Here is a 26,328-nt window from a genome sequence, read left to right on the forward strand (position 1 = left end):
GCTTTGGCGCACGGCGACGGCCTGCAGTTGGGACGCCATCGAGCTGCGCGACCCGGCCACGACTCGGCTCAAACGCTGGCTGTTGCAGCCGCTCGCCCTCTCGCCGGCGCCCAACAGCCAGCGCCCGCACTGAGCGGCCGGCGAGTGCTCGAGGCCAGGTGCTCGCCCGCCCGCCGCCATGGCATGTCGCACGCCGCACGCGCACCCGCCTTCTGCCGGCCAGCGTGGGACCATCGCCAGCCCACCCGGCAAATGTGCAGGCTGAAGAGCAGCTGGTAACGAGCCCATGCCTGCCGCCGAGCCGCTAGAAGCCAGCTAGAAGACCCGAAGAACACCTCCCGCCGTCATGCCTGCCGCCCTCACCACCACTCACCCTCCCTTTGGCCTCCGTTGTCGCGCGTGCCCTCGCCCGCTCCACAGCTCACCTTCTGCATTCTGCTGCGATCGGCGCACGCCCTGGAGCCTCTGCGGGTCATTGCTAGCTGATTTTCACCAGCGGCCCCTCACATGCCCAGCCGTCAAGGGAGGGCCTACTCCCTCAATCTCTGCGCATAAAGAGGCTGCCGGCTTCTGGATCGTCGGTCCTGCCGGGCAACTTCAGCCGTGAGCTTCTGGTGGTGCCACGCCAGACCGGAGCGCATCCACTCTGCGAACGGGGCTGATCCGCAGTGGTGGGAATACCCAGCCTTATGCCCGAGACTGCATGAGACGCCAGCCAATAACCGCTGCTAAGTCCTGCCCTCCTCTCTGCTATCATATGTGGCGTCTTACTGCTGCCTTCCCCTTTGCTTCACCCTAATCCAATGCTCTGGATCGCGGCGCATTTGCTTCTTTCTTCGAACTATCCAAGAAGGGGCTGCAATACTCCGCCGTCGAATAAGACCTCTCATTCCACTCTTCCCTCTCTGCCCTAGCCGCCCCCAAGCTGACCCCGGCCTCGTCGAAGCCGGAGCCTAGTCCGGCGTGGCTAGCTCCCGCATGAACGCCACAGTCGTCCGTCCTACAAGCTGAAGGGTGATTGGAAGCCCCTACTACAACTACCGGAGTGTCTACCACCTACCGCTGAACGGGGCCTGGGCGAAACGGAGATCTTCGTACGACCATGGCGCTCTGTCTGGCCTGTCAGAATGTCAACATTCCCAACCTGATCCGCGAACTACCGGTAGGCCATGTCCCAGATTGGTGGGCGCAGCTGGGCAGCCAGTCAAAACCGCGAGGCATGGTGCACCTCCATGATGCCAGACAGCTGCCGGTATCAGCTGCGGAGGGGTGTCCCTTGTGTGGGATGATCATCGATGCCATTCTGCAATACAACAACCCATCTTCACCGCCAGACGTAACCGTTCCTCTACCGAGTCACAGCAAGCGAGATATGGCTCAGTTCAAACATCACTGGATCAAAAGTCCAATTTACCTCCGACCAAACTACGACCCCATCAAATCGGCGTTTCCAGAGCAAGATGTGGCGCACTCATGGCACGTCAGGGGCTTCAAGGCCTTTGTTCCTGTCGATCATGGAGTCTTGACAGGTCAGATCAGACTATTTGCGCCACGGGGTAACTCTACCCTAATCTCATCCCACATGGTCTGCTGAACTGAGCACATGTTAGATAGTTCAGCTGCCGTCAGCTGCGATGTCATCGGTCGTCCAGCCCTACCATCTTCGGACTCCCCGGCAGCTTTCGATCTCATCAATCGTTGGATGAGCGCTTGTCTCGCGAGGCATCAAGCCTGTAGAGAGACGTTTTGTGGCACCATAATCGATGAGTCGACCGCTCCAATCTTGCCCACTCGAGTAATTCACATTAGTCGCCCGGATGGGGCAATATGCCCGCGTCTTATTGAAACAAATGGCAAGACTGGTTATTATGTTGCCTTAAGCCACTGCTGGGGATCTCCGGCTCATAAGCTGCCTCTTATGACTACCCAATCCACGCTCCAGAGTCACCTTGCTGGCATTTCCTGGGACGAGATACCCAAGGCCCACCAGGACGCCATCACAGCTTGCCACCGATTAGGTTTTGATTTTATATGGATAGACAGCCTCTGTATCATCCAAGATTCTCATGCGGACTGGCTCTACGAATCAGCACGCATGGGCGCCGTGTATGAAAATGCTCGCCTTACCATTGCCGCGTCTCATGCGCCTGACTCTAGCGAGCCTTGCTTCTTCACGCGTTCTCCGCCCCCGCACTCTATCGAGCTGCCTCATGTATCGCAAACTGGGCAACATGAGGGCTCGATATTCGCCAGCCTTCTGCCTACAGACTACATCTCCATCTCTCCGGAATCTGGCCCCCTCGCGACCCGTGCCTGGGCTACCCAGGAGTGGCTTCTGTCCAGACGGATCATCTTCTACACCGCCGCATGCCTTGTATGGTCGTGCAAGATGGTCAGCCAACGCGAGAGCGGGGCCTCATTCCATTCAACCGCTCGGAATCCCCGATGGAAGATCATCGTAGAAAAGTATTCAGCTCGCTTGCTTACCAAGCCCGCTGACCGTCTCATTGCCCTGGAAGGACTTCGGACTGAAATGGGTAAGAAGAGAGTCTACGACGTCTACTGCTTTGGGCTGTGGAAGAATAGTATGCCGGACCAACTGCTTTGGTACTGCATCCGGGCTGCAGAGAGAGCGGAGTGTCCTCTCGATTTACCGTCTTGGACGTGGGCAAGCGTCACTCATGGAGTTCGCTTTCTTGACATCAAGCACTCAAAAAACACGTGCCACGGGTTTCGCTTTGATGAAACCAGCAAAGTCCTTACCATATATGGCGCCGCAAGCAAGGTCGCGACCACTGCGCCCTTCGCAAAGTTATCCGAAGAGAAAGACGCCACGCCAGACGACATGCTAGCGCTGATAGGACACCCTCCTACGTCCCCGCCCTCGAATATGATACACCTTCTACTCGCCCAGGACGGGTCCATGCTTGGTTGGGTAGTCCTGGACGAAGGTCGAACAACTAGCAGCAACGTAACCTGCCTACGGCTAATGAGCAAGAAGGTACCTCTGCCAAGTCAAGATGGCGTCAAGAAGAAAGTATATTACGATTTAGTGCTCTTACTACAGGTTTTGGATGTCACAGATGATACGTTCGAGAGGGTCGGGGTAGGTGCAATGACGACTACCACGCCTTGGTTTGACGATCAGGGCGATTCGCATATCAGGATCAGATAACAAATGCAGGTTTCATTTCTTTTGTCACTGTCTTTCCTCTCCGTTACTGCCTTCAATAACCCGGTGGCATTTCTGTAGTATGTGCTTAGTCAGCAGGCCAGTGTGAATGCGACTCTACGACTCCACGCCGTGTCAAAGACATACGGATAAGGAATGTCTTAGACCGCGGGAAATTCCTCTCAGAATCTTTGTGCTTCTGTGACTCAGAATAATGCGATTGCCAGTCTTTGTTGCTCCACAAACATGCCTGTTCCGGCGGTCTCATCCAGCAATCGCCGCATGCGGCAACAGCGGACAAAGAAATCCGGGACACAAAAATCCTCTCAAATCGAGACAATTCGGTTCTTAGACTCTTTTCTGTCTCTTCAGCACCGTCTCTTCAATCTTGAGAATTGAGGGAATACCTCGTTTGCATTGGCTCGACTAGGAAGCAAGCAGCGACTAATTCTTCTTCTCGAGCCAGATCAATACTGCGCACCACCGGAACCATTTCATTTCATTCAAGCAGCAATGCCTTCCGACTGGTGGAATCCAATCACCTGGCTGCATTCAGCGAGTGAACCGGAGGAGCCGTCTCTCCCCAGTCGTCGCCGAGGCAAGCGCAGAGCCAGCGAAGACCTGCTCCGCCCGTCCAAAATCCGGCGCCAGTCTTACGTACCACAGCGCCGCTATCGAGATGAGGAGTATGAAGAAGCAGATTTCTACGAGGGATCACCCAGAGCCCAGGAGCGCAGGATGTCACGACCGGTACTTCTCGCTGGGGGCACATCCACCTATGTGCAGGAATCCGGCTCGGACTCGGACATACAGCCTGATAGACGCTTCTCCGTTTTTAATCAGCCTCGTCGAACATCGTCACTCAAGCCGAGCTCTGCGGTGACCGCCGAGCCTGCTCTCCTCAGGGAGAAGCGAATGAAGCATCTTTTGAAGAATCTGCACACCGTTGAGGAGGAGGCTCAGAAGGCGGGCATGCCTAGCATTGCCGGAAAGATTCATGGCATACATGAGCAGGTAGCACGACGTGATGAAGCAACGGTTCCTCACCCCGCTCTGATTGAGGAGTACCAGCCGACACCTGAGCCTGAAGAGCCAGAATTCATCCCGGTGTCAAAGCCTCCCTCCAGACGCGGCTCCAAGCTTAACGATGAATGGACCAATAACCCGAATGCGCGCGCGCGACGCATCGTAGAAAGATACAGGACCACCAGCGAAGCTCGTGAAAGGATCAAACAAGAGCTCGGTGAGCCGGAGTACGCCTTCCGCGACACCGAGATCCGCGATGGCCTCTGGCAGATTATGGACAAGATGGAGCGCTTCGCTACGAAGTTCTTCAGTTTCGAATCCAACGACAAAGATAGATTGACACGCAGTTTCCGCCTAATGACGCCGGAGACAATCAAGGTCATTGGGTGCGTTGCATCAGGTGGCCCAGGGGGTCAAGACGGCTGGCGCGACTTGTTCTTCGATGAGCAGCAACGTCGCGCGCTTGTATGCGCTATCATTGGCAACGTGCTCGTCGAGCAAGTCTTCCAGCACGCCTTCTTCGGCGGCACCATGGCGGACTTCGAAACACTCTCCACCTTGCAAGAACGGCTTAGGGATGAAGACGGCAAGTTCTCTACCTCCCTTCCCCCACACAACATTCTACTAACAAATCCTTAGGTTTCGCGCGTAACAGCGCCTACGCGAAACACATCCAATCCGTCGTCTTTGGGTCAAGCAGCACAGTGATCAAACCCACTACCACCCTCCGCCTCCCACCCAACTTCTCCGCCCACGTCAACATCATCGTAGCCTCCATCTTCACGCACATCGAGCCAATCCTGCGCCTCAAACAACACAATCCCTCCAACTTCGCGACCGAAATATATCCTGCGCTCTACGACCTCGTCGCCTCCGCGGGCATCCTCTCCCTGCACATGCGCGTCGACCCGCACACAGTGTACTACTTCACCCCCGTATTCAAAGAAGACAACTTCCGCGGCAAATACATGGAGAGCTTCAACCACGCGCACATGGTAGCTACGCACCCGCGTGACCGCAAGACCTGGCCTCCCCACGTCAGCGAAGACGAAAAGCGCCGCGCGCAGAACGACGACGCGCTCACCCAAATCACCATCATGGACGGCGTGACTGCGTACCGCGTTGGCGGGTGGGAGACGTCTGAGAGCGACCCGTGGCGGGTGCGGTATGCGGAGGGGAGCGAGGCGAAGGGGATTAGGAGCCGCATACTGACGCATGGGTGGGTGTGTTGTCGGTGGGGGAGGGCGAGGAGGTTTGTGGACGGCCGGCCGAAGGATGATCCGAAGGTCCATGGCGCGGCGTGGAAACATCCTGGCTTTGTTGAGTTTAGGGATGTGGAGGGCGTGGGATGGGGGGAAGAGGGGCTCGGGAGGAAGGGGAGCGGTGCGGCTCGGAGGAGCTCTGGCGGATCGAGAAGGGCGTAGAGAAGCAACATATGAGGAGGGGCGTGTGGGAAAGATTGAGATGGGATGATGGCTCGATTGATAAGTTCTCTTTTCCTCGTTGTTCTAGTTCCAAGTAACTGCAAATTTCTCTTCTCTTGTATCAAGCTACAACACTTGTTTACTCTCTTGAAAGTCTGTCGATTTAAGTTAGACCACATGATCGCTCCGACCTTCTATATCGAATGCTGAGTAAGATGAATAAAGGATAGAGCGTCAGCCGTTGGAATCGCCGGAACAGATGCACTACAATGATCCAGCTAGCTGAGGGCGTGGGGCGTCCACATCCTAGCGTACGTAGCACTCTTAGACAGACGCGGGGATGTTTGGTAGGTTCTTTTCTTTCAATTTAGGATACTTGATGAGACATACTAGGTATAAAATACAGTATAGCAAAGAGTGAAAACAGACCCATTCGACTTTTCCCCTCTACTTCGCTCGCACCCAAACGCAAAGTAGGAACTGCCTCGGTAGCTGAGCAGTTAGGCACACTCATTGTACCAACGAACACGTAGGCGGTTACGTACGTTTTCGTCCCTGTCGATTGTGCAATACCGCCTGTCGTCCGGCACGAGAAGATACACTTTATGATGGACAAACACCCTAGGTATATGTTGACGTAGAAAAAAGCAGCAGCAACAGCGCGCCCGACGGTCAACCACTGTAGGATCAACGAAAACAGAGCGTACAATCGCTGGCCTTCAACGTGTGCCCTTCTCGTTGCTACTCCATTATGTGCGTACCGGCCATCAAAGCAAGGGTATGGGGTTGGTATCCCTCGGTCCCTTGCGGTGTGTCGCTCCGGCGGACATTTCTTTGGGTTGCTTAGTCGCGTTTCGCCTTTTGGCGGGAGGCTCGAGTCCGAAGTTGGGGAGTTCAACGGAGACTATTTGTCCATACCTGTTGACCGCCCATTGTTGGTACGTGCGCTGATCTACGAAATCCAACCAGGACCCCGTGTGAGCCGATTTCCAATAGCTTCGTACGATGTGATCGAAGCGAACGCTATGCTTAGATCCACTGGCAACGAAATGGATCCAGACATTCGCAGCTTCCTGTCTCCCGAACGTAAGCCTACACATAAGCTCGTAGGGCGTGATGCGGACCTGGGCGAGGGAAATCCTATCGAATGATAGGGTGATGTTGATTTGTTTTGCGTCCCGATGGTGGGGAGATTGCTCAAGCCATCTTTCCACATCGTTCGACACTTCATAACCCTTTGTGAGCTTGGCTGACTTCCATTCGAAATAGAAATTGTAGGTGTTCCGAAGGTGGCATAGACGCTCGGCCCATGCCCTAATTTTCTGGTTGGCCCAAAAGTTGGACAGCGTCAGTGTAGGTTCATCAGTAGGACTGTCTTCGATTTCAGAGTAAGATTCCACATGATCGGCGGGTGAGCACGATTCAGCAGCCGGGTCAGACATGTCGTTTGTCTTATAAGCTTGAATGACCAAATCGACGATCCGTTTAAGAAGAGGATCGGGGAGAAGCGAGAGCTGTGCGGGCCGATGCTCGAACAAGACGTCCCCTTCTGGTTCACCTTGCTCTTGTCCTTGCGCTTCATCACAATCCTCCCCCCTCACTTTTCCTATCCCGGTCTCATCATCATCCTCCACCTTGATCTTGACCGTATTGCCAATATGCGTAGGCGTGCTGGCCGTATCCTTATCCGGGGCGACACTTTTCTGCAAGGTCCCAATAGTAGTAGTCTTGCTCTGTCCACATACTCGTCGAATCCGTGCCGGGACTCAAGAGCTCATAATCCTCGAAGTCGACAAGATAACTAGTACGTTCGTCAGCCTGTCAGCCTGTCAGCCTGAGCTTAATGATTTTGCATGTGGCCTACCATTTACGTTCGTCTTCATCCCACATGATGTTCCGCAATGCAGAGTCATGCGGGTCGATCCAACAGTCCCACACCTTGCTGTCCTCTTGTCAGTGGTATGGACGGTTTCTTTAGGCATACTTCTTACATCAAAGCCTCTTTAAACGCTGCGCGAATCTCGTCTCGCTCGGCGAGACACATCCCAGTATTCGTCAACGATCGGCTTCCCGGGAACTTTGGTCATAAGGATGAAGACCACATAGCCCCCAACCATAGCTTGTTCATCTACTCCAGGTTCCAAGACATCCTGGACCGCAGCCAGAAGGTGTGGCACGTTGCCGGTTTTCATTTTCCAAAAATGATAGAGGGCGTCCCTCTCATGCAGAGTAGCCTCATTTGGCACGTCGACCGGCTGTGGCGAAGTCCACATATTGCTGCGCAATCTCGAAAGCTCGCACTTCCTTGTCAGAGCCCTGGTCTCGGGACGTCATCGCCTTCTCTCGCCGCCGCAGCACCCGCTCAAAGTGTAGGTTGTTCTCATAGGTACCTTGGACTCTAACGTGTAATGTTAGCAAGCATGTTGACAGAGTAAAGGCATAGTATCGTACTGGTACTTCACTTTGATCACAGCCTCCTCTATACCCTCGTATTTTTTGTCTGGGTCCTCAAGGCAAATACAGGCGAACACCTGCGTGGCTTCATAGGGCGGTTGCGCTTGTTGATACTTCGTCCGCGATAGCGTCCGAGTCAGCTTCCAGTATGAGCCGTCAAGAAAGCAGACAACTGTCCCTAGGAAACCTCCATTCTCTGTCGTAGATGGATGTTCTTCAGAGAATTTGCTGCTGATGCCGGGCTTGATGAGTTCGCTGTCACCATCGGAAGCCATAGCGAAAGTGGCGCATCCGAATGCGGAGTGGAAGTCAACGTGGGCTGCCAGAATGGATGTTATGAAAGGCGCATCGAAGTTGCAAGTTGTGGAAGAAACGCGTCGCTAATTCTTGAAACACCAACATGGTGGTTCGTTGCTCTTGCGGTAGCGAATTCTTGGGAAATAAGCCTGCACCACCAAAAATCGCCCAGCCCACACAAAACACCACCCAACGTGTCTATTTTAGAGTTTTTAGCTATCTTAGATTTAAATAATTACCTTTAAAACTCTATTTACTATAGGAAAATAGCTATATAAAGGTATAATACAGGCGTTGTGGTGATGTTTTGGGTGCATGAGCCTGTGCGCTTATTTCCCGACTTCAAACTATCGCAAGAGCGTGGTTGCCTAAGCAGGCCGTGCGCGATAGCACGTGATGCACTAAGCCACTTTTAGCCTAGCTCGCTCCAAAATACGTCCACGGCCTCTCCCACTATGACAGAGACACAAAGAGCAGATGACTCCGACCCCGAACTCGAAATCGAAAGAACCGATTTGGAAGTAACACCATAGCATCCGGGCTACTCCTCCCTGTGGCCCATCATGTCGTCAATGGTATGCTCGTTTGCCCAGATAAAAACCAGGCAACTAACAGCAGCAGAGAAATGCCGTTCAACGAAGAAACCACAAGGAACGATCGCAGCCCGAGGGGCGAGCACGATTGGGTATTCTGGAGAAGCGGAAAGACTACAAGTCCCGTGCGACAGACCATAAACAAAAGAAAGCGCGACTCAAGATCCTCAAGGAAAAAGCCAAGGACCGCAACCCCGATGAGTTCTCCTTCGGCATGATGAGCAGCAAGGTCGACTCGCAAGGCCGCAAAGTCGCAGATAGGGGCAACAAGGCATTGAGCACTGATGTGGTCAAGCTGTTGAAGACGCAGGATGCGGGATACATACGCACGATGCTGCAGATGGTTAGGAAAGAGAGAGAAGAGCTAGAGCACAAGATGGTCTTAGAAGACGAAGAAGTCAGGGTGTTGCGGGATGGCGAAGGGGGCAGGAAAGCAAGGCATATCCTATATGTAGGGAACGTGGAGGAACAGAAGGAGTTTGATAAAGAAGAGTGGTTTGGCACCGGCGGCGAGTGGCCGGAGAGAGCATGGAATCGTCCACGGAGAACGAAGGATGCTATACAGCGGGATACCGACCGCGAGGAAGAGGAGGTGCGGCCGAAGAAGCTATCAAAGAAACAACATGAGGCTATACACCTGGCGGAGAAGGAAGAACGGGCGGTCCTGAAGAAGAGAGAGCGGGCTCAACAAAGGGCAGCAGCACACTTAGATGCTCTCAAGGTTCGCGAGCGCGATCTTATGGCCGCAGAGGAAGAATTGGAGAGGCAGCGAGCGAAGATAAACAACACCGTGGGCGGAACGAACAAGCATGGCGTCAAGTTCAAGATTCGGGAGAGGAAGCGATGAGCGCGCCGATTCCCAAAAAGCATGACCAAATCCATGTTGTAGGGAACATAGCTATTCTACATATCTCTACAATCTCGCCGGCATCCGCATGGCGCCGTCCAACCGTATCACGGTCCCATTGAGCATGCTATTCTCCACCGAATCTCTCACAACCCTCGCAAACTCTTCCGGCTGCCCCGCTCGCTTGGGGAACTCCATCGCGTTCATCAAGCTCAGCTTCACCTTGCTGCTCAGCATTTTTGTCATATTCGAGTCGAACAACGCCGGTGCGATCGTAACAGCGCGAATGCCGTATTTGGAGAGATCTCGCGCAAGTGGCAGCGTCAAGCTCGCCACGGCACCTTTACTGGCCGCATACGCAACTTGTCCCATCTGCCCGTCGAACGCTGCCGAGCTCGCAATCATGATTATCACACCTCGCTCGCCGTCTGGTCCCTCGTGGTTCGCGGTCGTCATATACGGCAACACTTGGCGAATAAGATCCAGTGTTCCCCGTAGGTTAATGTTGAGCACGAAGTCGATGCTCGATATCGGAATAGGCTCGTTCTTCTTGTCAATGATCAGCCCCGGTAGTCCAACGCCAGCACCAGCCACTACCCCGCCGATGTCCTTTCCTGTCTCTTTGACCCATGCTCCGGTGCCTTTTATTGCCTCTGCGATCGAATCGGTATCGGAGACGTCTACTTCGAAGAATTTCGCACGCGAGCCGAGCTCAGAGACAATTTTAGAGCCGGAATCGCTGTTGAGATCCAGGAGGGAGACATAGGCGCCATGAGCGTGTAGGTCGCGGGCCGTTGCGAGACCGAGGCCGGATGCACCGCCTGATATAACGTACGTGCGTTCTGCGATCTTCATCGTGAGGGTGAAGAGAGAGAGGGATGCGGAAGCTCGAGGATAGGCAGAAGTATCGTAGTAGATTCTCAATGACAGATCGATGGCAGATGCTGCTTCTTAATATGAGCGAGACAGTGAAGTCGAAGTAATCTGTAGCGTCAATGAGTGGGGTGTAAGATGCAAAGCCGAGCAACTTCAACATGTGCCCATACGCCCCTCCGACCTCCGACATCACCGCTCCCAATCCCCTCAACTGCTCCCTAACACTCTCAATCTCGAACCACCACCGCCCAAGCTCTACAAGCTCCGGCGCCCGCAAACCCGCAATTGCACGTCCACGCAATCCATACGACCCCTCGGAACACTCCGCCTAGATCAACGCATTTCGCAATGGCAATGGCGACCCCCACCGAACCCAGCATACCGCCCGCAACCAGCCTCCCCAGCAAAAAGCTGCCCTCGAATCCCACACCACTCTCCGCGCCGCAGGAACAGCAAGTCCGCGACCTGTACTACAAAAACGTGCGCTCGAAATGCGCTTCAGAAATCGCAGGTACGATGCCTTCCATCTCCCATAACCTTCCCCTCCACCATGTCGCGCTAACGCTTGCCCGACAGCCTTTGCAACCTGCGCAACCGGCCGAACCTTCACAATGGCGTGGGCGTGTAGACAGCAGAAACTCGCGATGAACAACTGCATGATCCAGTACCAGAACCAGGAGGAGTTTGACAAGGCGCGGGCGGAGTGGTTCCAGTTGGCGGGGGAGAGGAAGAGGCAGAGAGAAGAGATGGAGCGTAAGATAGAGGAGGGGAGACGGAAGCATAAGGAGTGGTGGGGGCTGGATGAGGAGGGGAAGTTGCAGGGGAAGAGGGTGGAGGTGCATGAGGAGGAGTTGAAGAAGAGGTAGCGAAGATAGTGGGTGATATAATATCGGGATCGAGCGAATCTAGGTTTTCCCCGGACGAGGTCACAAAGGAAGAGGGGAGAAGGGAATGAAAAGAGGAGGTTGATTTCGATTGGATTGCATTGGCATGGCGTATTTGGATGGGATGTATAGCACGAGCGTTCCGCGGGCTTTTCGCATGAGCGCGCTGTATTACTAGAGACGCTTTTTGCGACGAGCAAAAATATTGTTGTACGATATTCGAGACCTTTTGAGCATCTAGGAAGTAGACGCTTGGTATGGAAAAAGAATTCAGCTCTGGTATACCCCCAGTTAATCCTCCACCTAACGCCTTGCAATGCTATAACCTGTCAACTCCGAAAGAGTCAAAAATGCTGCTCCCCGCTGCCCGCGGTTTAAGACGAACCGACCTCATTCAACGCCTTTGCGGGTTTAGTGACGTGCAAGATGCTTTGTGGATGCTCCGTTCCAAGCCAGAGCCAGCCGGCCGTACTCCTGAGCAGCCGTCCCTGGTGATCATCCTTTCTTTGCCTTCCACTTTGCCTTTTGCATCCTCAGCCATTCGTCATATTCGCATCCCCACCGCCCATAGCTGCCTCAAACTCCTCGGCATCTACCTCCTCATCCTCCATGCCGCCCATCACCGCATCTCCACCACCAACCGGCCCACCCATGCCCACTCCCGCACTCATATCCATACTCTCATCGGCCTCGACCTCCTCTTCCCAACTCTCCTTAACATCCCATCCCACGCCCGTAAAGCAGTACCGCTCAGGCGGCAGCCGCATCCCGTACTCGCGCTCCACCCGCGGCAGCGCAATGCGGTTCCTCTCCGCCGCGACCTCGGCCATGAACTCTTTCGGCAGCGCAGGATTAAACTGCTGCGCAGCGCGCGCCCCGACCGCCGTCCGCAGCGCATTTAAACTCACTCCGTCGTCCTCTTTATTGGCCTTCTTCGAACCCGAACTCGTATGCGACGGTGGCTCGTACGCCAGCGCATCAGACAATATCCCGGACGTGTACCGGTATGCGAAGTCGAGGAGCTGGAGCGGCACACGCTCTGTGTAGGCGTGCACGCCCATGTTCGCGAGAATAAGGTGGATGAGGCGCGCATCGCGGGGCCGTTTCGTCGTTCCGCTGTCTTGTAGTGAGGTGGAGGGGAATGATGCGCTCATTGAGGCGGTTGTAGTGCCGTTGAGTTGGGTGGCTTGCTGTGAATTCTGCGTGTTGGGTACTGTGGAGGATGCGGTTGGGGGACTAGGGTTCGGTGCGCCGGTCGCGGTCGCGGGCGGGGTCGATATGCCGTTTTGCATTTCTGCGGCGGCGGCGGGTGAAGCCATGTTGCGCGGGTCTAGGAAGCGGCGTGAATGTGTGGTTGGTATGGTCTTTGTGGTTCCGGAGTGAAGTTGCGGCCGGAGCTTTGAGCTCGGGGGCCTTGGCATTCTACAGGGCTGAATGAACTTACACCAGCGAGAGCAGCGACATGTGAAAGCGATATTACCTACAGCAAAAATCCCATAGCAGCCATGAATACTTTACTTGTTGGGCTACCTCAAAGCAGGTTTGCAATGAGTGAGGGTAATAGGCTGAAAAATAACCTTTTTTTCATTGACTCGGCTCACGAACAGGGCATCTGCCAGATGCACGGCTTTTAGTCCACCCTCTAAGCTGTACCACCACCTTCACTCACTCCATCGTCCTCATCGCCCGTGGCCTCGCTAGCAATACTCTCGTGCAGACTAGGAGTCTTGTCTCCCCTTTTCCCAATGCGCTTGATCGAGCTCCAACTCAAAGCACTGCTCTTGTCCTTGGGTGTGCCAATAGACGGGCTAGCACCGGGACTATCTGTGCTCCTTGCCAACAGAGCCCCAGCATCTTCATCCATCTCATCAGGAGTGACCACCTCACTTGGCTTCTTGGAGAACAGCGAGCTCTTTGCCTTTCCGAATTGGAGGAACTGGCTCGTGCTGCTCTTTCGCGAGAGCTTCTGCATGAACGTCTCTTTGCCGAAAGCGCCAGGAGGCTGCGACTCCGACGTTGTTTGCGAGATAGATCGCTCTAGTGACTCGCGAGGAGAAGCATCTGAGATATCCGCGGTGGATATGGACCGATTGTCCCTTGAGCGTCGTGGATCCAGGGGAGAGCCGGTGTCTTTTCCAGAATCGTGAGCAGCGACTTCGGATGCGAGCAGCTTTTCCTTCTCCTTGCGAGAAGCCTTGTCAGCCTTCTCGGCCTTTGCCTTCTTTTCCTTCCCCTTTTCCTCTTTCCTCTCAGCTCTCTTGGCTTCCTTTTCCGCCGCCTTCTCTGCTGCTTTGTGAGCCTTTTCGGCCTTGTCCTCGTCAGTCTCTTTCCCGCGCGTAAAGATGCTTGTGAAAGCCGCCGCAGTTGGATTCAGCTGTTTAGGTGGCGTGGGGGGGACAGGTGGAGGGGGTATAAAAGATGCAGATGATTGCGGCCTCGTACCGATAGGTGCTTGAGTGGGAGATCGAGTGGTTGACGGGAAATCCGGAATATCGCCATGCAGTAAACCTTCGTTAAGCAGGCTTGCCGATGAGCCATGCTGCATCGAAGGTCTGCGTGAAGGCATTCTCGACCAGGACGTGGAGTTATTGTTGTTCATGCTCCAGTCCACCCCAAGCGGGCTGCTGCGCGCACCAAAAGCATCGACTGACCATCCGAACCGTGTCTGACTCTCTGTTGACGGCCTTGGTAGTACATTCGCCTCGCCGGATTGAGTGGATCCTTGACGAGGTGAGGACGGTCTATCGCCGAGTCCTAGCGCAGATGTCAGCCAAGGGTCACCTTTTGTCCCGAACATGTTAAATGCCCGCTTTCGCGTGGCGACATGTTTAGGGTTACTCGATGACTCTACAGGCTGTGTCTTCGTCCGCATGAATGCGTCATACCATGCACCTCCAGAATGGCTACCCCGCCGTCGTTGCGACCCAATAGGGTCCAAGCCATCAATGTCTTGTCTAGGTAAGGACTGGCTTTGGGATAGTTTCAGAGAGCCCAAGGGAGGGCCTTGGTCCAGAGTCTTACCGCGCTGCCTGCTCAATCCAAACAGACCGCCGAACCGGGTAGTCTGGGGGAGATTCTTGAACGAACTGGACGTTGACCGTATCGAGCGCTTGTCGCTGTCGACCACGTTCTCATTATTTGGGTAGTAAGCAAGTTGACCGGCACTGTCTCGCGGGCTTGCGAATGCACTAGGAGAGCGACTTTGTACAGACACCGGCGAACTGGGGCTCTGTATTTGATCCAGTGTACCAGGTGCTCCCAGGCCAGGTAGAACATTGCGAAGATTAGGCGAGGGGTCCGGCGGCGGTTGTGGGGGCCCTGGATCATCCTCATCTTCGGCATCTGTCAAACCTGTGTCATCCCCGAACAAGCCGGAAGGTAATAAGGCCCCAGCCGTAGGACTCATCGGTGCTCCGCCAGTCAGACTATCTATCTCTGCCTGGGAGAAGGACGAAGCCTGAGCACTCGGAGGAGGTATGGCCATGCCATTGACGGGGTTGAAATAGGGCGTGGCCGAGGCGAATGAGGGCGAAGTCGTGGTTATGCCGCCGTTGAAAGGCGCTGCTGTAGAGTGAACGAAACCACCAGGGATTGCAGACGTCAGAGGCTCGCGCATGCTGAGCGGCCGCGAGCGTTGACTGTTCCTTCTTGTGAGAACGAACTCCTGGGATATTCCGGACATGAGCTGCGGTTGGCTCATGCGGCGTTGTTGCAGATATTGCAACCTCGCTGAAGCTTCGTGGTTCGCACGTTCGGCCTCGGTGAAGAGCGCCCATGCCTGGGCATAACGCTGCTGTAAGCTCGGTAATGTAATGAGCCATCTCTTATCCTCGTCCGCCTCAGCGTTCTCAGATCCTTCCTGAGCATCTGCACCCTCCTCCCCTTCTTCGAGCTTCTTCCTCTCCTCTTCAAGAGCTTTAATCTGGGTCCCTTTTTCACGAATGACCTCCTCCAAACTCTTGTTCGTCTGTATGTCTTCTGCATACTTGTCTTTCATCTCTTTTATCCGCGTCTCGGAGGCGCTCTCATACTCGGTCCGCTCCGTCTGAATGCGCTCCGCAGCAGCACGCAACTCACCGGCCTCTCGTGCCCACCGCGCAACGTCGTCTTTCAGCTTCTTCCTTTCGGCTTCCTTCTGACGTAGCAGCCTCTCCTGCTGCGTTCTCCGTGTTTGGGCTGAGGCGTTTGCACGTTCCAGGCTTGCGACTTCTTTCCTTAGATCGCGGCTTGCGTCCTCCTTTTCTTTCAGCGCCGCCTTCTTCTCGTCCCGTTTTTCTACCAATATCGCCTTTTGAGTCTGGAATTCCTCTTCTTCATCCTGAATCTGCCGTTCCATATCATCAAGCTCCCGTCGAAGACTGTCAAGCTTTTCTGTAAGCTGCTTGATAGATTCCATGGAGGCTGCTGCCTCTTGTGCTGACTTCGCCTGCTCTATTGTCTGTGACGCTGGCGAGTTGCGCCTTCCAGTCTCCGATCGCCTTGCGCGAGATGTGCTATTGCTGTGTTCCCGAGCCATGACTGGCGCAACCAGCGGAGGGACCATGATATCCACCAGGTTCTTGTTTGGCCGAATGATGGGCGTTGGCGTGTATTCATCATCGTGTCCGCTATCTCGGCTCTCCTTAGGCGGCGCGGAGCCATAGAATTGTTCGGAGTCTGCGGTGAGGGTCTTGAGGCGGATGGGGAGGCTTGGAGCCTGGAAGCTAGCACTATTGAGTGTGACAATGCGAATCACGTAGTGGTGGTCTGGCTGGAGGTTTTCGATTGTCACGGATGTTTCCTGGGGCGATACATCGCCAACTGCATTTCGTCAGCTCTGAGGGTGTGGACGGGAAGAGCAACCCACTATCGATGCCGTTGATGCGTATGACATATTTGACGACCGACGAGCGATGGTCTGGCGGCTTCCAGTGCAGCAGGGCGCCATCCGCCTTGATACCTGCGAGCGAGACCAGCGGCGCAACCGGGACTTCGAGACCGAGGAGGTTGACAAGCTCTTCGACGGGCTTGGAGAGCACGCGGTAGGCGCGGAAGGCAACCCTACACATTGACAAAGTCAGACATGGCGCGTATATAAGATTGTGCTTGAATATATCGAGCCATACCAGAAGAGAGCGCAGAGCACGCAGGCCGTCTTCAGCCAACCGGAGGACAGGAAGACGAGGGCCTCCATGTTGTAGCGGGCGACATCGGGCGGCCAGTAGAGCGAGTGGGTGGTCTGGGGGAACATGGAGACGGGGTGCAGGCGTCACCGGCCTGGCTGTCGTCTCCAATGTCAGGTGCCTGCGGCTTGCGGCGTGGAGAGCAGGCGGGCACTTTGCGAGTTTGATGCATAATGGCCGAGTCGGGCCGAGCTGCAAGCAGTATAGCGGCCTTGGCGCTGGCTGCACGCTTGGGGCCCGCCGCCGCCGCATCTCTAGCGCTGCTCCATGAGGATTCCGAGGACCGACGGCCGTGAAACACGTCTCGCGCGCTGCTTCTGGTGGAGAGAAACACGAGGGTCAGTTGGCATTCGTCCTGCGCTACTGCAACTAGCAGGAAGACGCATCCGTGGGCGGCGGACGCTGTTGCGCCAGACGTCTGATAAGGCGCGTTCCGCAGCCATGGTTGAGCCGGTTGCATCCCAACAGTGCAAACATATCTCCAATGCGAGGCCTCGCGCGCTGCATGTGCGAATTCTGTTTCCTCACAAGTTTTGAATCCTGCCCGCCTGCTTCACACATGGCGCCTTGCTCCGGCTCAAGCTTCATGTGAATCCCATGACCATGACATAGCTGGTCCGTGATCCCTCGCTGTCGGTGACCGCATACCTTGGTCGCAGGCACGCACGTCTCAAAGGGCGTCGCGCCTCCCTCCCAATTCCTCCCCGCAAAATCTGCACCGTTATTCAAGCTTCAGCGGCGCAAACTTCCCTTCAGACTAAATTCTCACTAGACGTAGCACGCCACGCACCCGCCGTCCGCGCCGCCACTCGTGCCATCGAACCATACCCTTGCGCCGCCAGCTCTCAACCACCGGAGACACGTATACTCCCTCTGGCAGACCCCTTCCGGCGAAGTAGGCCTTCGTATCCTCTCGCAACCGAGATATCATACATCCCTCGTCGCCATACCTGATCTCCCAGACTTCACGGCGAACTTCTCCCTGATCCAGCCCGAAGCGCCGGCGTGAGCGCCTCCGGGCCGGGACGAAGGGGAGATGAATTACGTGCGCTCCATCACTGGCACAGTATCCAAGGGCTGGAACTCGATCAATCCAGCAACTCTCAGCGGCGCCATCGATGTTATTGTGGTCGAGCAGGATGATGGAACCCTGGCATGCTCCCCGTTCCACGTCCGCTTTGGCAAATATCAGATTCTGCGCCCTTCAGACAAGAAGGTGCAGTTTACTGTCAACGATGCGAAGCAAGACTATGCTATGAAGCTCGGAGAGGGCGGGGAAGCCTTCTTCGTCTTCGAAACCTCCGCCGCGATCCCCGAAGAGCTTCAGACGTCACCGCTAGCGTCCCCAGCCTCCAGCCCCGAGCAGAAGCCTGTCGAAACACCCACCCCTGCCCTTCCTGAGCCAGAGCTTTTTGAGCTCGATGGCGCCGGCTCGATGCGAAGAGCGACCTCTGTCGGCGCAGTGCCACAGACCGATACCCTCGCCGAGCGCCCCAAGTCGGGCGACTGGTCGGGAATACAAGTACACCGCTCCAGCAGTGATGAGATCTTGCCATCCGCAAAGGCCGAATTCGCCAAATCTTTTGAGGAGAAGGAACATGGGCCGATTCAGATTAGTAAAGACGAAGCAACCGCGTGGAATAATTCAAGACGCTCAACTAGCCCGCCGCCGGTGTCCCCGAACGAAGCCATGGCCCGGGCCATCAACCTCTCGAAGAAACTATTCACATCAAACATACCAAACAAGGTCACAGAAAGCGGAGATTTAATGTTGGATATGACTGGATACAAGAGCAGTGATGAGGAAGCGCTGCGCGCAGAAGTCATTGCGAGGAAAATTCTGTCCGACGAGTTGGAGGGCAACTATGACATCGGTGCCTTGATCGGCGCTGATGAGAACGGGAATCTGTGGATCTATAGCAGCGAAGAAGCGAAGGCGGCTGCTACCGAGAGATCCATGAACTTTTTGAGCAAGGATGGAATGCGGTCAACGGACGCCATATCGGACCCCGGATACCATAGCGACGATGCGCAGAGCGAGGCCACAGCGGAATTTCCCCCGCCCATCCGCAGAGACTCCGACAGTGCCATTGGCCTAACAACTCCTCCCCAGTCACCTGAAATGGGTGGCGAGGTAAGGAGCTACGCCAAAACGCTGCGATTGACAAGTGACCAGCTCAAAGCGCTGGACCTGAAGCCCGGGTCGAACACCATGAGCTTTACCGTCAACCGCTCGACTTGTACCGCCTACATGTTCTATTGGCAGCACGATACTCCCATCGTGATCTCCGACATCGACGGCACCATCACCAAATCTGACGCTCTTGGCCACGTGCTGAATATGATCGGCAGAGACTGGACGCACCAGGGAGTGGCTAAACTATATACCGACATCGTCAACAACGGTTACAACATCTTCTACCTCACGAGTCGATCAGTAGGCCAGGCAGACACTACGAGGGCATACCTGAACGGTGTGATGCAGGAAGGCTATCGACTGCCCAAGGGACCCGTGATAATGAGCCCTGACCGAACGATCGCCGCTCTGCGACGAGAAATCTACCTTAGGAAGCCTGAGGTCTTCAAGATGGCCTGCTTAAGAGACATAATGAGCTTGTTCGGAAAGCCTCCGGGACAGACACCGTTCTACGCCGGATTCGGCAACCGGTTTACCGATGCCCTCAGTTACCGCTCAGTGAATATACCCTCAACTAGAATCTTCACTATCAACTCCAACGCGGAAGTTAGCCTAGATGTTCTCTCGCTCAACAGTTATAAAACTGGGTATGCCAGCATGCGCGAAATTGTTGACCACTTCTTCCCTCCTACCGGTTTGCTCGTCCCACCCGGCGGCGAAGACTTCACCGACTTCAACTATTGGCGACAGAGGCCTCTTGATATTGAAGACTTCACCGATAGCGAGGACGAGGATGAGGACGAAAATGCAATAGGGGGCGGCAGCGTCCGCAGCGAAGACGAAGGCTCAGAGGTCGGGGAGGACCTGGAGGCGAGCTACATGACGCAGGAATCCGTCGACGAGACCGGCACTCTTGAGGACTCGATTGTCGAAAGTGTTGAAGGCGACGAATACGACGAAGATGAGGAAGACGAAGTATCAGACGAGGAAGAATATGATGAGGAAGACGAAGCTGAAGCCGATACACCAACACGGGAATTAGACGGCGTCACTGAGCAGTTGGCCGATCTGCAGCTGAAGGCCCAGACGCCCACACCGCAAGCCAGCCCGAGGAGGTAGCGGATTCTGGCATTTTCTGCATAGGGTAGGCGTTGAAAAGTGGCAAGTTAGACAGCATAGCATGGCGTGGGCGTTTTGGGTGGTCTTGGATCGCATCCAGCATGCCAACAGAGTTCATTCTGTGGGCGGGTAGGACTTTACGTAGACAAGAGAACGGAAGCAATATCAACTATTGCTCGTTACGCGAAGCCCATTATTCTGTCGTGGTTGATCTCGTTCTCGGTATCAACCTTATCTGTACATCGGGTCTCAGCTATCCGCTATGAGAAAGCGCGGGGCGGGGATGCGGGAGAGAAGGCTGAGAGTGTGGAGTACCTAGTTCCTCATGAACCGGGCAGTGCTTATCTGGAATGGTCCTGAATCATGCTGGATCTACATTTGGCGGAAGCCGACTGAATCTTATGTTCACGATGAGCGGGCGTCCCTGCGCTACTTGTATCGATAGCGACGCCCAGGGCTCATGATTCGTACAATATTGGAAAAAAGGTTCTAGAGGACCTACCTAGGTAGGATCTACTCGCCTACTGTACGTAGACTCTGCTTGGCATACTCAGGCGTCCGCTGCTTAGGTGTGAGTGGCTTCGAGGAACTATCGCTCTCGAGCTGCGGTGATGCCGGCTTTGGCCCCCAGCCGTACATGAGGCATAGACAGCGTGGCTGCACTATGCTGCTTTGCGCGCCCCTCCGCTGCATTCGACCTGCAGGCTTGAAACCGGCGGGTTGAGCCTCTGTTCGGTCACAGTCCGCCGGCGCAACTGAGTGATAGCGCATGTGGCCAAGACACTCGGGTTGGGCTGAGCTAACATCAGCGTTGTTCCTGGCGCCTTTCCCCTCTCGTAGCGGCAGCTTCGCTAGCGCGAAGAACATTCATGCAAAGAAAGCGGCCGCAAGGTTGTTTCTTTCATTCACGGACGGCGTGTGGTTTGCCGGGGCCTGAACTGCGGAGGCGGGCCGGGCCAACAGCAGCATTACACGGCGAGCCGCATCACTCCGCTGCATCCAACAGCAACCCCCTATCCCAGACTCGGCAGTGGGCTATCGGGCACCCTCACATATATAGGCCCAGGTAGGCGCATAACATGCGCGATCTGAAACCTTTCGTCTAGCGGCGAACCCCCCGGCACGTCAGCCTTTCCACGCTCTTCCCTCGCCGAAGCTCGACCAAGCTCCGCGAAACTCGTCTCAACAACCCTTTTTTGCGCGTAGGATGCTGTACCACGCTGCGGGCACGCGACGGTGACGCTGCGGACTTAATGGCTAATTCCAAGTAAGTTATTGCTGCGTCTCAAGCGCTGCCGCGCGCGCTCGGGCGTAGAGCTGGCTAGCGGGCAGGGAGGGGAGCTCTCAGCGCGAGCTTCGCGACTGGACTGACTGACGAGCTAGATACGAGTACGTTCGCTCTTTTGAGCAGCAGGACGTGCTACTGCCCGAAACGTGGATCGTGGTGCGCATCGATGGCAGAGGCTTCTCGAAGTACGTCCCTTCGGTTCTGGTCTTCTATTCTTCGAGCTGTCGCATGGCCACCCTATCGTCTTTGGAGTCATTGGGGGCCGTCTGCAGCTGTCCCTTCATGTAATGGCGGCCGCATACTCGGACGGCCTCGCCCCAATCCCGCGTTTCGAGGACCACTTTCCAAGGCAGCTCCAACTAAAATGTCCGCGCAAACAGGCTCACGGCGAAGTACAAGTTCGTCAAGCCCAATGACCGGCGTGCGCTGGATCTCATGAATGCCGCGGCGGAGGCCGTCATGAAAGAACTGCCGGATCTGGTATTGGCGTACGGCAACAGCGATGAGTTCAGGTACGTTATCAACTCCCATTCGACAACAAGACGTTCCAGAGATATTAGAGATCGGCATTTGTCAGGTATCAGGGAGCTGAGCTGCACGTGGGTTCTGTTTCGAGGGCACCCTCAGCTGACGTGTTACACAGTTTCGTCTTCCACAAAGACTGCAACCTGTTTGAGCGGCGAGCCAGGTATGAATATTTTCTGTAACCCCCACCCACCATTACCCTCTCTTTGGGGAAGTGTACGCTGAGTTGCTGCGGTGGAACGTTGATCTTGCTGATATATATTTAGCAAATTAACTTCGACGGTTGTGTCGACCTTCACTGCTCATTATGTATATCGCTGGCCGGACTACTTCCCGGAGACTGAGCTGACGCTGCCGCTCCCTTCTTTTGATGGACGAGCAGTCTGCTATCCTAGTGACGCCATACTGAGGGATTATATGAGTTGGCGACAAGTTGACTGTAAGTCGCCCATTCCTGTTCCTGACCCGTCAACGCTTTAAGTCCCAAATGTCAGCACTATTGCCTCAAAGAGTTCTACCTCTCGTCAGACATCGGACGCTGATTACCCTTTCTGACTCCGCATAGGCCACATCAACAACCTCTATAACACGACCTTCTGGGCTCTCGTTCAGCAAGGTGGAATGGAACCTCGAGCAGCGGAGCAAGAACTTTCAGGCACCGTGTCTTCTGATAAGAACGAGATTCTTTTCTCTCGCTTTGGCATCAACTATAACAACGAACCGGAAATATTCAAGAAGGGCAGCGTGCTATACCGAGATGTAAGCCTGGACTTCCACTCCTCTCGATAAGCTACTGACTCTCGTAGCTCTTCCCCACCTCGACACAATCTTCACCTGTTCCTCCGCGAACAGCCCAGAGTCCACCCCTAACTCACACAAGGCCACAGAGGTCAATACCCAGGCCCATGTCTCAACCACTGGAGCGCACTCTCCCCGACTTATTCCGAGACTCACCGGCTTCTGGTAACTCGACGGTAACGACGCCTCGGGGTCCAACCTTCCTCTCTACTTCGACTACTCCATCCCCTCCGCCCTCTCCGCCCGCAATGTCGATACCCACCGTCTCCAATCCACTACCGACAAACCCCCAAATCTCCTATCCGCAGACCTTTGTTCCTGTCGCCCCACCTCAAAATGGCTCCGCGTCACGGCAACCTCTTCCCATGCTGACTCCCCTGCCATTACCACCACCAACCCTCAAACCCAGCACGAGGCCTCCGCCCTCACTCAACCCGCCGAATCCTACGGCACACACAAACACCTCTCCCCTCCCGTCACCCGAAGTAGCCGGCCCTAGTAGCCCGATTCCGAAACGCACAACATCGAATCCCACATCGAATCTAACATCAAGACCAAACTCACCTCCAAAAGCCTTCTCACACTCCGCATCCGCCTCCCTCTCCCGCCCAACAACAGGCGCACCACCCGCCTCCAAACCCGCCCCAAAACGCAGTCCCAGCCTCTCCATCCTAGAAGTCGGCCCCCCTCAAATCCCCCTACGCATCTCCTCCATTCCCATGAACGCCAAGCCACGCAAACTCTCCCTCCCCAGTCAGAAATCCTGCAACCACCTCAACTCCGACGAAAAAGAAAACGCCTTCACGACCACAGTAGGAACAGGAATAGGCGCGAAGGTCTCCCCGCCCCCGCACCTACAGACCATGAAAGAGCTGCCCTCTCCGCCGGTAGACGATATCGCAACCCGGCACGCAGTCATGGGCTCCGAGCCCCCGCAATGGACCTCCTCCCCACCCGCATCCCGCGAATCCAACCACGGCAAGATGGAAACCGTCATCCCGAACCCCGTCATCCCCCTCTCCCCACCCCCCGTCGTGCCGAGCAAATCCACACAGCGCCGCGCACGCTCGCACTCGCGCTTGAACTCCGCGCCGCCGTCTTCGTACCTCCCGTCCTCCCCACCAGCTCTTTCAAAAGACCAGCAGGAGAAGTATCGCTTCGCGGGGTTCGACTGGACGCCTGCAGAGACGTCTGCGAAGGGGGACAAGAAGAAAGGCAAAGCGAAGGTTGCGGAGGAAGAAGGAGGCTGGGCGGCCGGCACGAAGGGGAACGAAGGCCGGCCACCGATAGCGCAAATGAGTAAAACGCAGAGGGAGAAGGAGAGGAAGAAGAGGACGAAGGCGCGGATTGTGACCGAGCATGTGGATATTATCAAGGATGAGTTTTGGGAAAAGAGGCCGTGGATACTGAGTGGGAAAACAGGTTGATGTTCGACGTATACGACCTTTTTTTCTTTATGACATCGAGTTGGTAGTGCTCGTACATGCATGCATGGCCGGAGGGTGTAGTGAGCATACATCTCATCCTATCTTCTTCTCCTTCACTCTTGTATTCAAACCTAGGATAAGGGAACGGAAGGCTCAAATGGATATGGATTAACCTCGCCCATAGACGCCCACATGCTACGCTTACTAACTCGTCTGAAATCTACACTCCATCAACGTGGCCACTTTCCGAAGTCTAAGATCGCCAGAGTTTAGCTGCATGAGCAGCAGCAATAGCGTTAATCCCACCAGCAGCAGCAAGAGTAGCTGGGTCAACACCCTTGAGCTCCGCAGCCGCGTCCGCAACCCTCGCCTTCATGGTCTCACTAGCCCGATGCCTGCCCTTCTTGTTCTCCACCAACTTAAAAATGCCACCCTTGTGCGTCCTCTCCCTCTTCTGTGTCTTCATCAGTTTCTTGGCGCGACTCCTAGCCAGATTCCTCTGCTCCTTCGTCGCGCCCTCGGGGACACCCATCTCCTGGAGGATCTCGCGCGTTATGTGGCCGATGGCCGCCATCTTCTTCTGCTGGCGCGACACCTTGTCCTTTCCGTTCTCCTTGAGTTTACCCGAGGCAATCTTCTTCTGGCGCCGGCGTTCTTCGAGCCACTTGCGGCGCGCTGCACGGACTTCTTTTGGGAGGTCCTTGACGACGCGGCCTTCCCAGATGGTTGGGTCGAGCGGACAGGAACCATCGGGGAGGGGAGTGTATGTGACAGGGGCCAATGCTTGCGCGATGATTGCGTCGCCCTCAGTGTCTTCAAAGAAGAGAGCGTCCGATGTGAAGCCCAGCTTCTTCTTAGCTTCCAATTCCGCCTCCTTTGCGGCTTTCTTCCTTTTGTTCTTCTCGGCGCGGCGGAGTATGTATTCGTCGAGGGTCTGCTCCTTTTCGGCAGCACGCGCTTCGTACGTAGCCTTCTCTTCGGGCGTGAGTTTGGCGAGTTTGATGGAGATAATTGCTTGCTTTTTAGCCTCATCTGCCTCTTGTTGAGCCTTCTTCTCCAGTTCTCGCTGTTCTTTTGCGATGCGCTTGCGCACTTCTTTCTCTTTGGCTTTAACGAGCTTCTCCTTGTCCTTTCCGGACTTGCGTATCTTCCTCTCGCCCTTCTCAATCGTCAACAAGGCATTCTCGATTCGCACGTATCTCGACCGAGCTTCATCCCTGGTCCAGCCTTCAGGGTTTGGCAAGGTGCCCTTCATCATGGCGGATACTACCCGATCCTTCAACAGCTCCTTCTTAGCCTCTCGCATTTTCCTCTGTCGGTTGAACTTGGCCTTCTTGTACGTAATTGTTTGACCCGGGTTGTCAGGGTCGTCGAAATGGATCGCGGTCATGCCCTTCTTCTTCCCCTTCAATTTGTTCGGGTCGATCCAGACACCGTATACGCCTTTCTTCGCGTTCGTGTTGAGCGTGACCTTGACCTCGCGGCCAATAATCCTCATAACGGAATTGATCCTTTGCATCTCCTCGAGACTGAGAGTGCCGAGGATCGTAGTGACCTCCGGTGGCGGCGGGTTGGCGACGGACTCCTCCAGCAGCTCTATCTTCAACTTTTTATTGCCCTTGTCCTCCTCCTCCTTTCCGCGCTTGCGCTTGTTGTTTTTTTTCTTCGACATTTGCGAGGCTTCTGAGGCAGTGTCGCTGTCTTCGGAAGAGTCTGGAGCGCTATCACTGTCGGACGCAGAGGTAGGCGGTGTGCTCACGCCGGCCGATAGCGCGGAGGAATTAGAAGCTTCAGCGGCCGAGCTCTCTTCGGTGCTGGATATGGTCCCAGTCAGACCTTCTCCTTTCACGAAAAAGCCGTAGAGACCGCCTCGGTTGATGCCTTTGCTGCGGACTTGACTGAGTGTGCTCTGCAAAAGTTAGCTCGAGCAGCTCGGATGCGCCTGGCTGCATACTTCTTGACCAGTTCCAATGTTTTTCAGGCTCTCATCAAAAGCTCGCATCCACCATTGATCGTCAACGCTGTGTGCAGCTTTCTTCTTCCCGAGCCCTAGCTGGTCTTGCTTGTGCGCGATGAGGAGAGGTTTCTTGATCCCGCGGCCTTGGCCGTCGAGTGAATGGCCCGAACCTTTCCAGCCTTGCCTTCGCAAGTAGGCGCCAGTGTCCATGCAAAAGATGCGGATCTTTGGGGGTAGCGGTGAAGAGGCTCGGTACGTCAAAAAAAATTCGTGGGGCTTGCTTGCGAAATCTTGGCGTCGACTGTTATGGAGCAGGCGAAGTGGTAAGATTCGGAGCAGGCT

The 26,328-nt window shown here is 55.2% G+C and overlaps 12 protein-coding genes across 12 annotated transcripts; 6 read left to right on the top strand and 6 right to left on the bottom strand.

The window, feature by feature from the left end:
• Window positions 1–1,102: 1,102 nt before the first annotated feature.
• Window positions 1,103–3,175, top strand: BU26DRAFT_566871 (HET-domain-containing protein; the record flags this gene model as incomplete). Its single annotated transcript, XM_033833586.1, has 2 exons — window positions 1,103–1,556; window positions 1,611–3,175. The coding sequence occupies 2 exons, from the start codon at window positions 1,103–1,105 to the stop codon at window positions 3,173–3,175; spliced, it is 2,019 nt and encodes a 672-aa protein (XP_033681506.1).
• Window positions 3,176–4,144: 969 nt separating this feature from the next.
• On the top strand, window positions 4,145–5,622 carry BU26DRAFT_487651 (uncharacterized protein; the record flags this gene model as incomplete). The annotated part of the gene is made up of 2 exons (XM_033825954.1): window positions 4,145–4,788; window positions 4,854–5,622. 2 exons carry the CDS (start codon window positions 4,145–4,147, stop codon window positions 5,620–5,622), a joined length of 1,413 nt encoding a protein of 470 aa, XP_033681507.1.
• A 767-nt stretch (window positions 5,623–6,389) lies between these two features.
• On the bottom strand, window positions 6,390–7,666 carry BU26DRAFT_566873 (uncharacterized protein; the record flags this gene model as incomplete). The annotated part of the gene is made up of 4 exons (XM_033833587.1): window positions 6,390–7,325; window positions 7,431–7,440; window positions 7,487–7,564; window positions 7,614–7,666. 4 exons carry the CDS (start codon window positions 7,664–7,666, stop codon window positions 6,390–6,392), a joined length of 1,077 nt encoding a protein of 358 aa, XP_033681508.1.
• Window positions 7,667–7,857: 191 nt separating this feature from the next.
• BU26DRAFT_566874 (uncharacterized protein) lies at window positions 7,858–8,351 on the bottom strand (the record flags this gene model as incomplete). Its single annotated transcript, XM_033833588.1, has 2 exons — window positions 7,858–8,020; window positions 8,074–8,351. 2 exons carry the CDS (start codon window positions 8,349–8,351, stop codon window positions 7,858–7,860), a joined length of 441 nt encoding a protein of 146 aa, XP_033681509.1.
• Window positions 8,352–8,936: 585 nt separating this feature from the next.
• On the top strand, window positions 8,937–9,813 carry BU26DRAFT_541633 (U3 snoRNP-associated protein-like protein Utp11; the record flags this gene model as incomplete). Its single annotated transcript, XM_033831607.1, has 2 exons — window positions 8,937–8,948; window positions 8,995–9,813. The coding sequence occupies 2 exons, from the start codon at window positions 8,937–8,939 to the stop codon at window positions 9,811–9,813; spliced, it is 831 nt and encodes a 276-aa protein (XP_033681510.1).
• BU26DRAFT_520965 (3-hydroxyacyl-CoA dehydrogenase type-2) lies at window positions 9,785–10,824 on the bottom strand. The gene has a single exon (XM_033829415.1). The coding sequence runs from the start codon at window positions 10,666–10,668 to the stop codon at window positions 9,880–9,882; it is 789 nt and encodes a 262-aa protein (XP_033681511.1). The 5' UTR covers window positions 10,669–10,824; the 3' UTR covers window positions 9,785–9,879.
• A 115-nt stretch (window positions 10,825–10,939) lies between these two features.
• On the top strand, window positions 10,940–11,862 carry BU26DRAFT_460323 (uncharacterized protein). Its single transcript, XM_033825032.1, has 2 exons — window positions 10,940–11,200; window positions 11,266–11,862. The coding sequence occupies exons 1-2, from the start codon at window positions 11,038–11,040 to the stop codon at window positions 11,553–11,555; spliced, it is 453 nt and encodes a 150-aa protein (XP_033681512.1). The 5' UTR covers window positions 10,940–11,037; the 3' UTR covers window positions 11,556–11,862.
• Window positions 11,863–12,106: 244 nt separating this feature from the next.
• BU26DRAFT_507097 (TFIID-31kDa-domain-containing protein) lies at window positions 12,107–12,892 on the bottom strand (the record flags this gene model as incomplete). Its single annotated transcript, XM_033826975.1, has 1 exon — window positions 12,107–12,892. One exon carries the CDS (start codon window positions 12,890–12,892, stop codon window positions 12,107–12,109), a length of 786 nt encoding a protein of 261 aa, XP_033681513.1.
• A 147-nt stretch (window positions 12,893–13,039) lies between these two features.
• Window positions 13,040–16,863, bottom strand: BU26DRAFT_460327 (uncharacterized protein). Its single transcript, XM_033825033.1, has 3 exons — window positions 16,679–16,863; window positions 16,420–16,613; window positions 13,040–16,373 (listed from the first exon to the last, which is right to left on the bottom strand). The coding sequence occupies exons 1-3, from the start codon at window positions 16,801–16,803 to the stop codon at window positions 13,216–13,218; spliced, it is 3,477 nt and encodes a 1,158-aa protein (XP_033681514.1). The 5' UTR covers window positions 16,804–16,863; the 3' UTR covers window positions 13,040–13,215.
• Window positions 16,864–17,771: 908 nt separating this feature from the next.
• Window positions 17,772–19,991, top strand: BU26DRAFT_566880 (LNS2-domain-containing protein; the record flags this gene model as incomplete). Its single annotated transcript, XM_033833589.1, has 1 exon — window positions 17,772–19,991. One exon carries the CDS (start codon window positions 17,772–17,774, stop codon window positions 19,989–19,991), a length of 2,220 nt encoding a protein of 739 aa, XP_033681515.1.
• A 755-nt stretch (window positions 19,992–20,746) lies between these two features.
• Window positions 20,747–24,184, top strand: BU26DRAFT_520970 (Thg1-domain-containing protein). Its single transcript, XM_033829416.1, has 7 exons — window positions 20,747–21,258; window positions 21,375–21,464; window positions 21,660–21,791; window positions 21,923–21,967; window positions 22,071–22,243; window positions 22,370–22,563; window positions 22,611–24,184. The coding sequence occupies exons 1-7, from the start codon at window positions 21,245–21,247 to the stop codon at window positions 24,027–24,029; spliced, it is 2,067 nt and encodes a 688-aa protein (XP_033681516.1). The 5' UTR covers window positions 20,747–21,244; the 3' UTR covers window positions 24,030–24,184.
• Window positions 24,185–25,842: 1,658 nt separating this feature from the next.
• BU26DRAFT_400663 (uncharacterized protein) lies at window positions 25,843–26,196 on the bottom strand (the record flags this gene model as incomplete). Its single annotated transcript, XM_033822797.1, has 2 exons — window positions 25,843–25,938; window positions 25,984–26,196. Coding segments are annotated over 2 exons (309 nt in total), but the record flags the coding sequence as incomplete, so codon positions are not given.
• Between the last annotated feature and the right edge of the window lie 132 nt (window positions 26,197–26,328).

The sequence above is a fragment of the Trematosphaeria pertusa genome (assembly GCF_010094035.1).
Source record: "Trematosphaeria pertusa strain CBS 122368 unplaced genomic scaffold BU26scaffold_10, whole genome shotgun sequence".
Lineage (NCBI taxonomy): Eukaryota > Fungi > Ascomycota > Dothideomycetes > Pleosporales > Trematosphaeriaceae > Trematosphaeria > Trematosphaeria pertusa.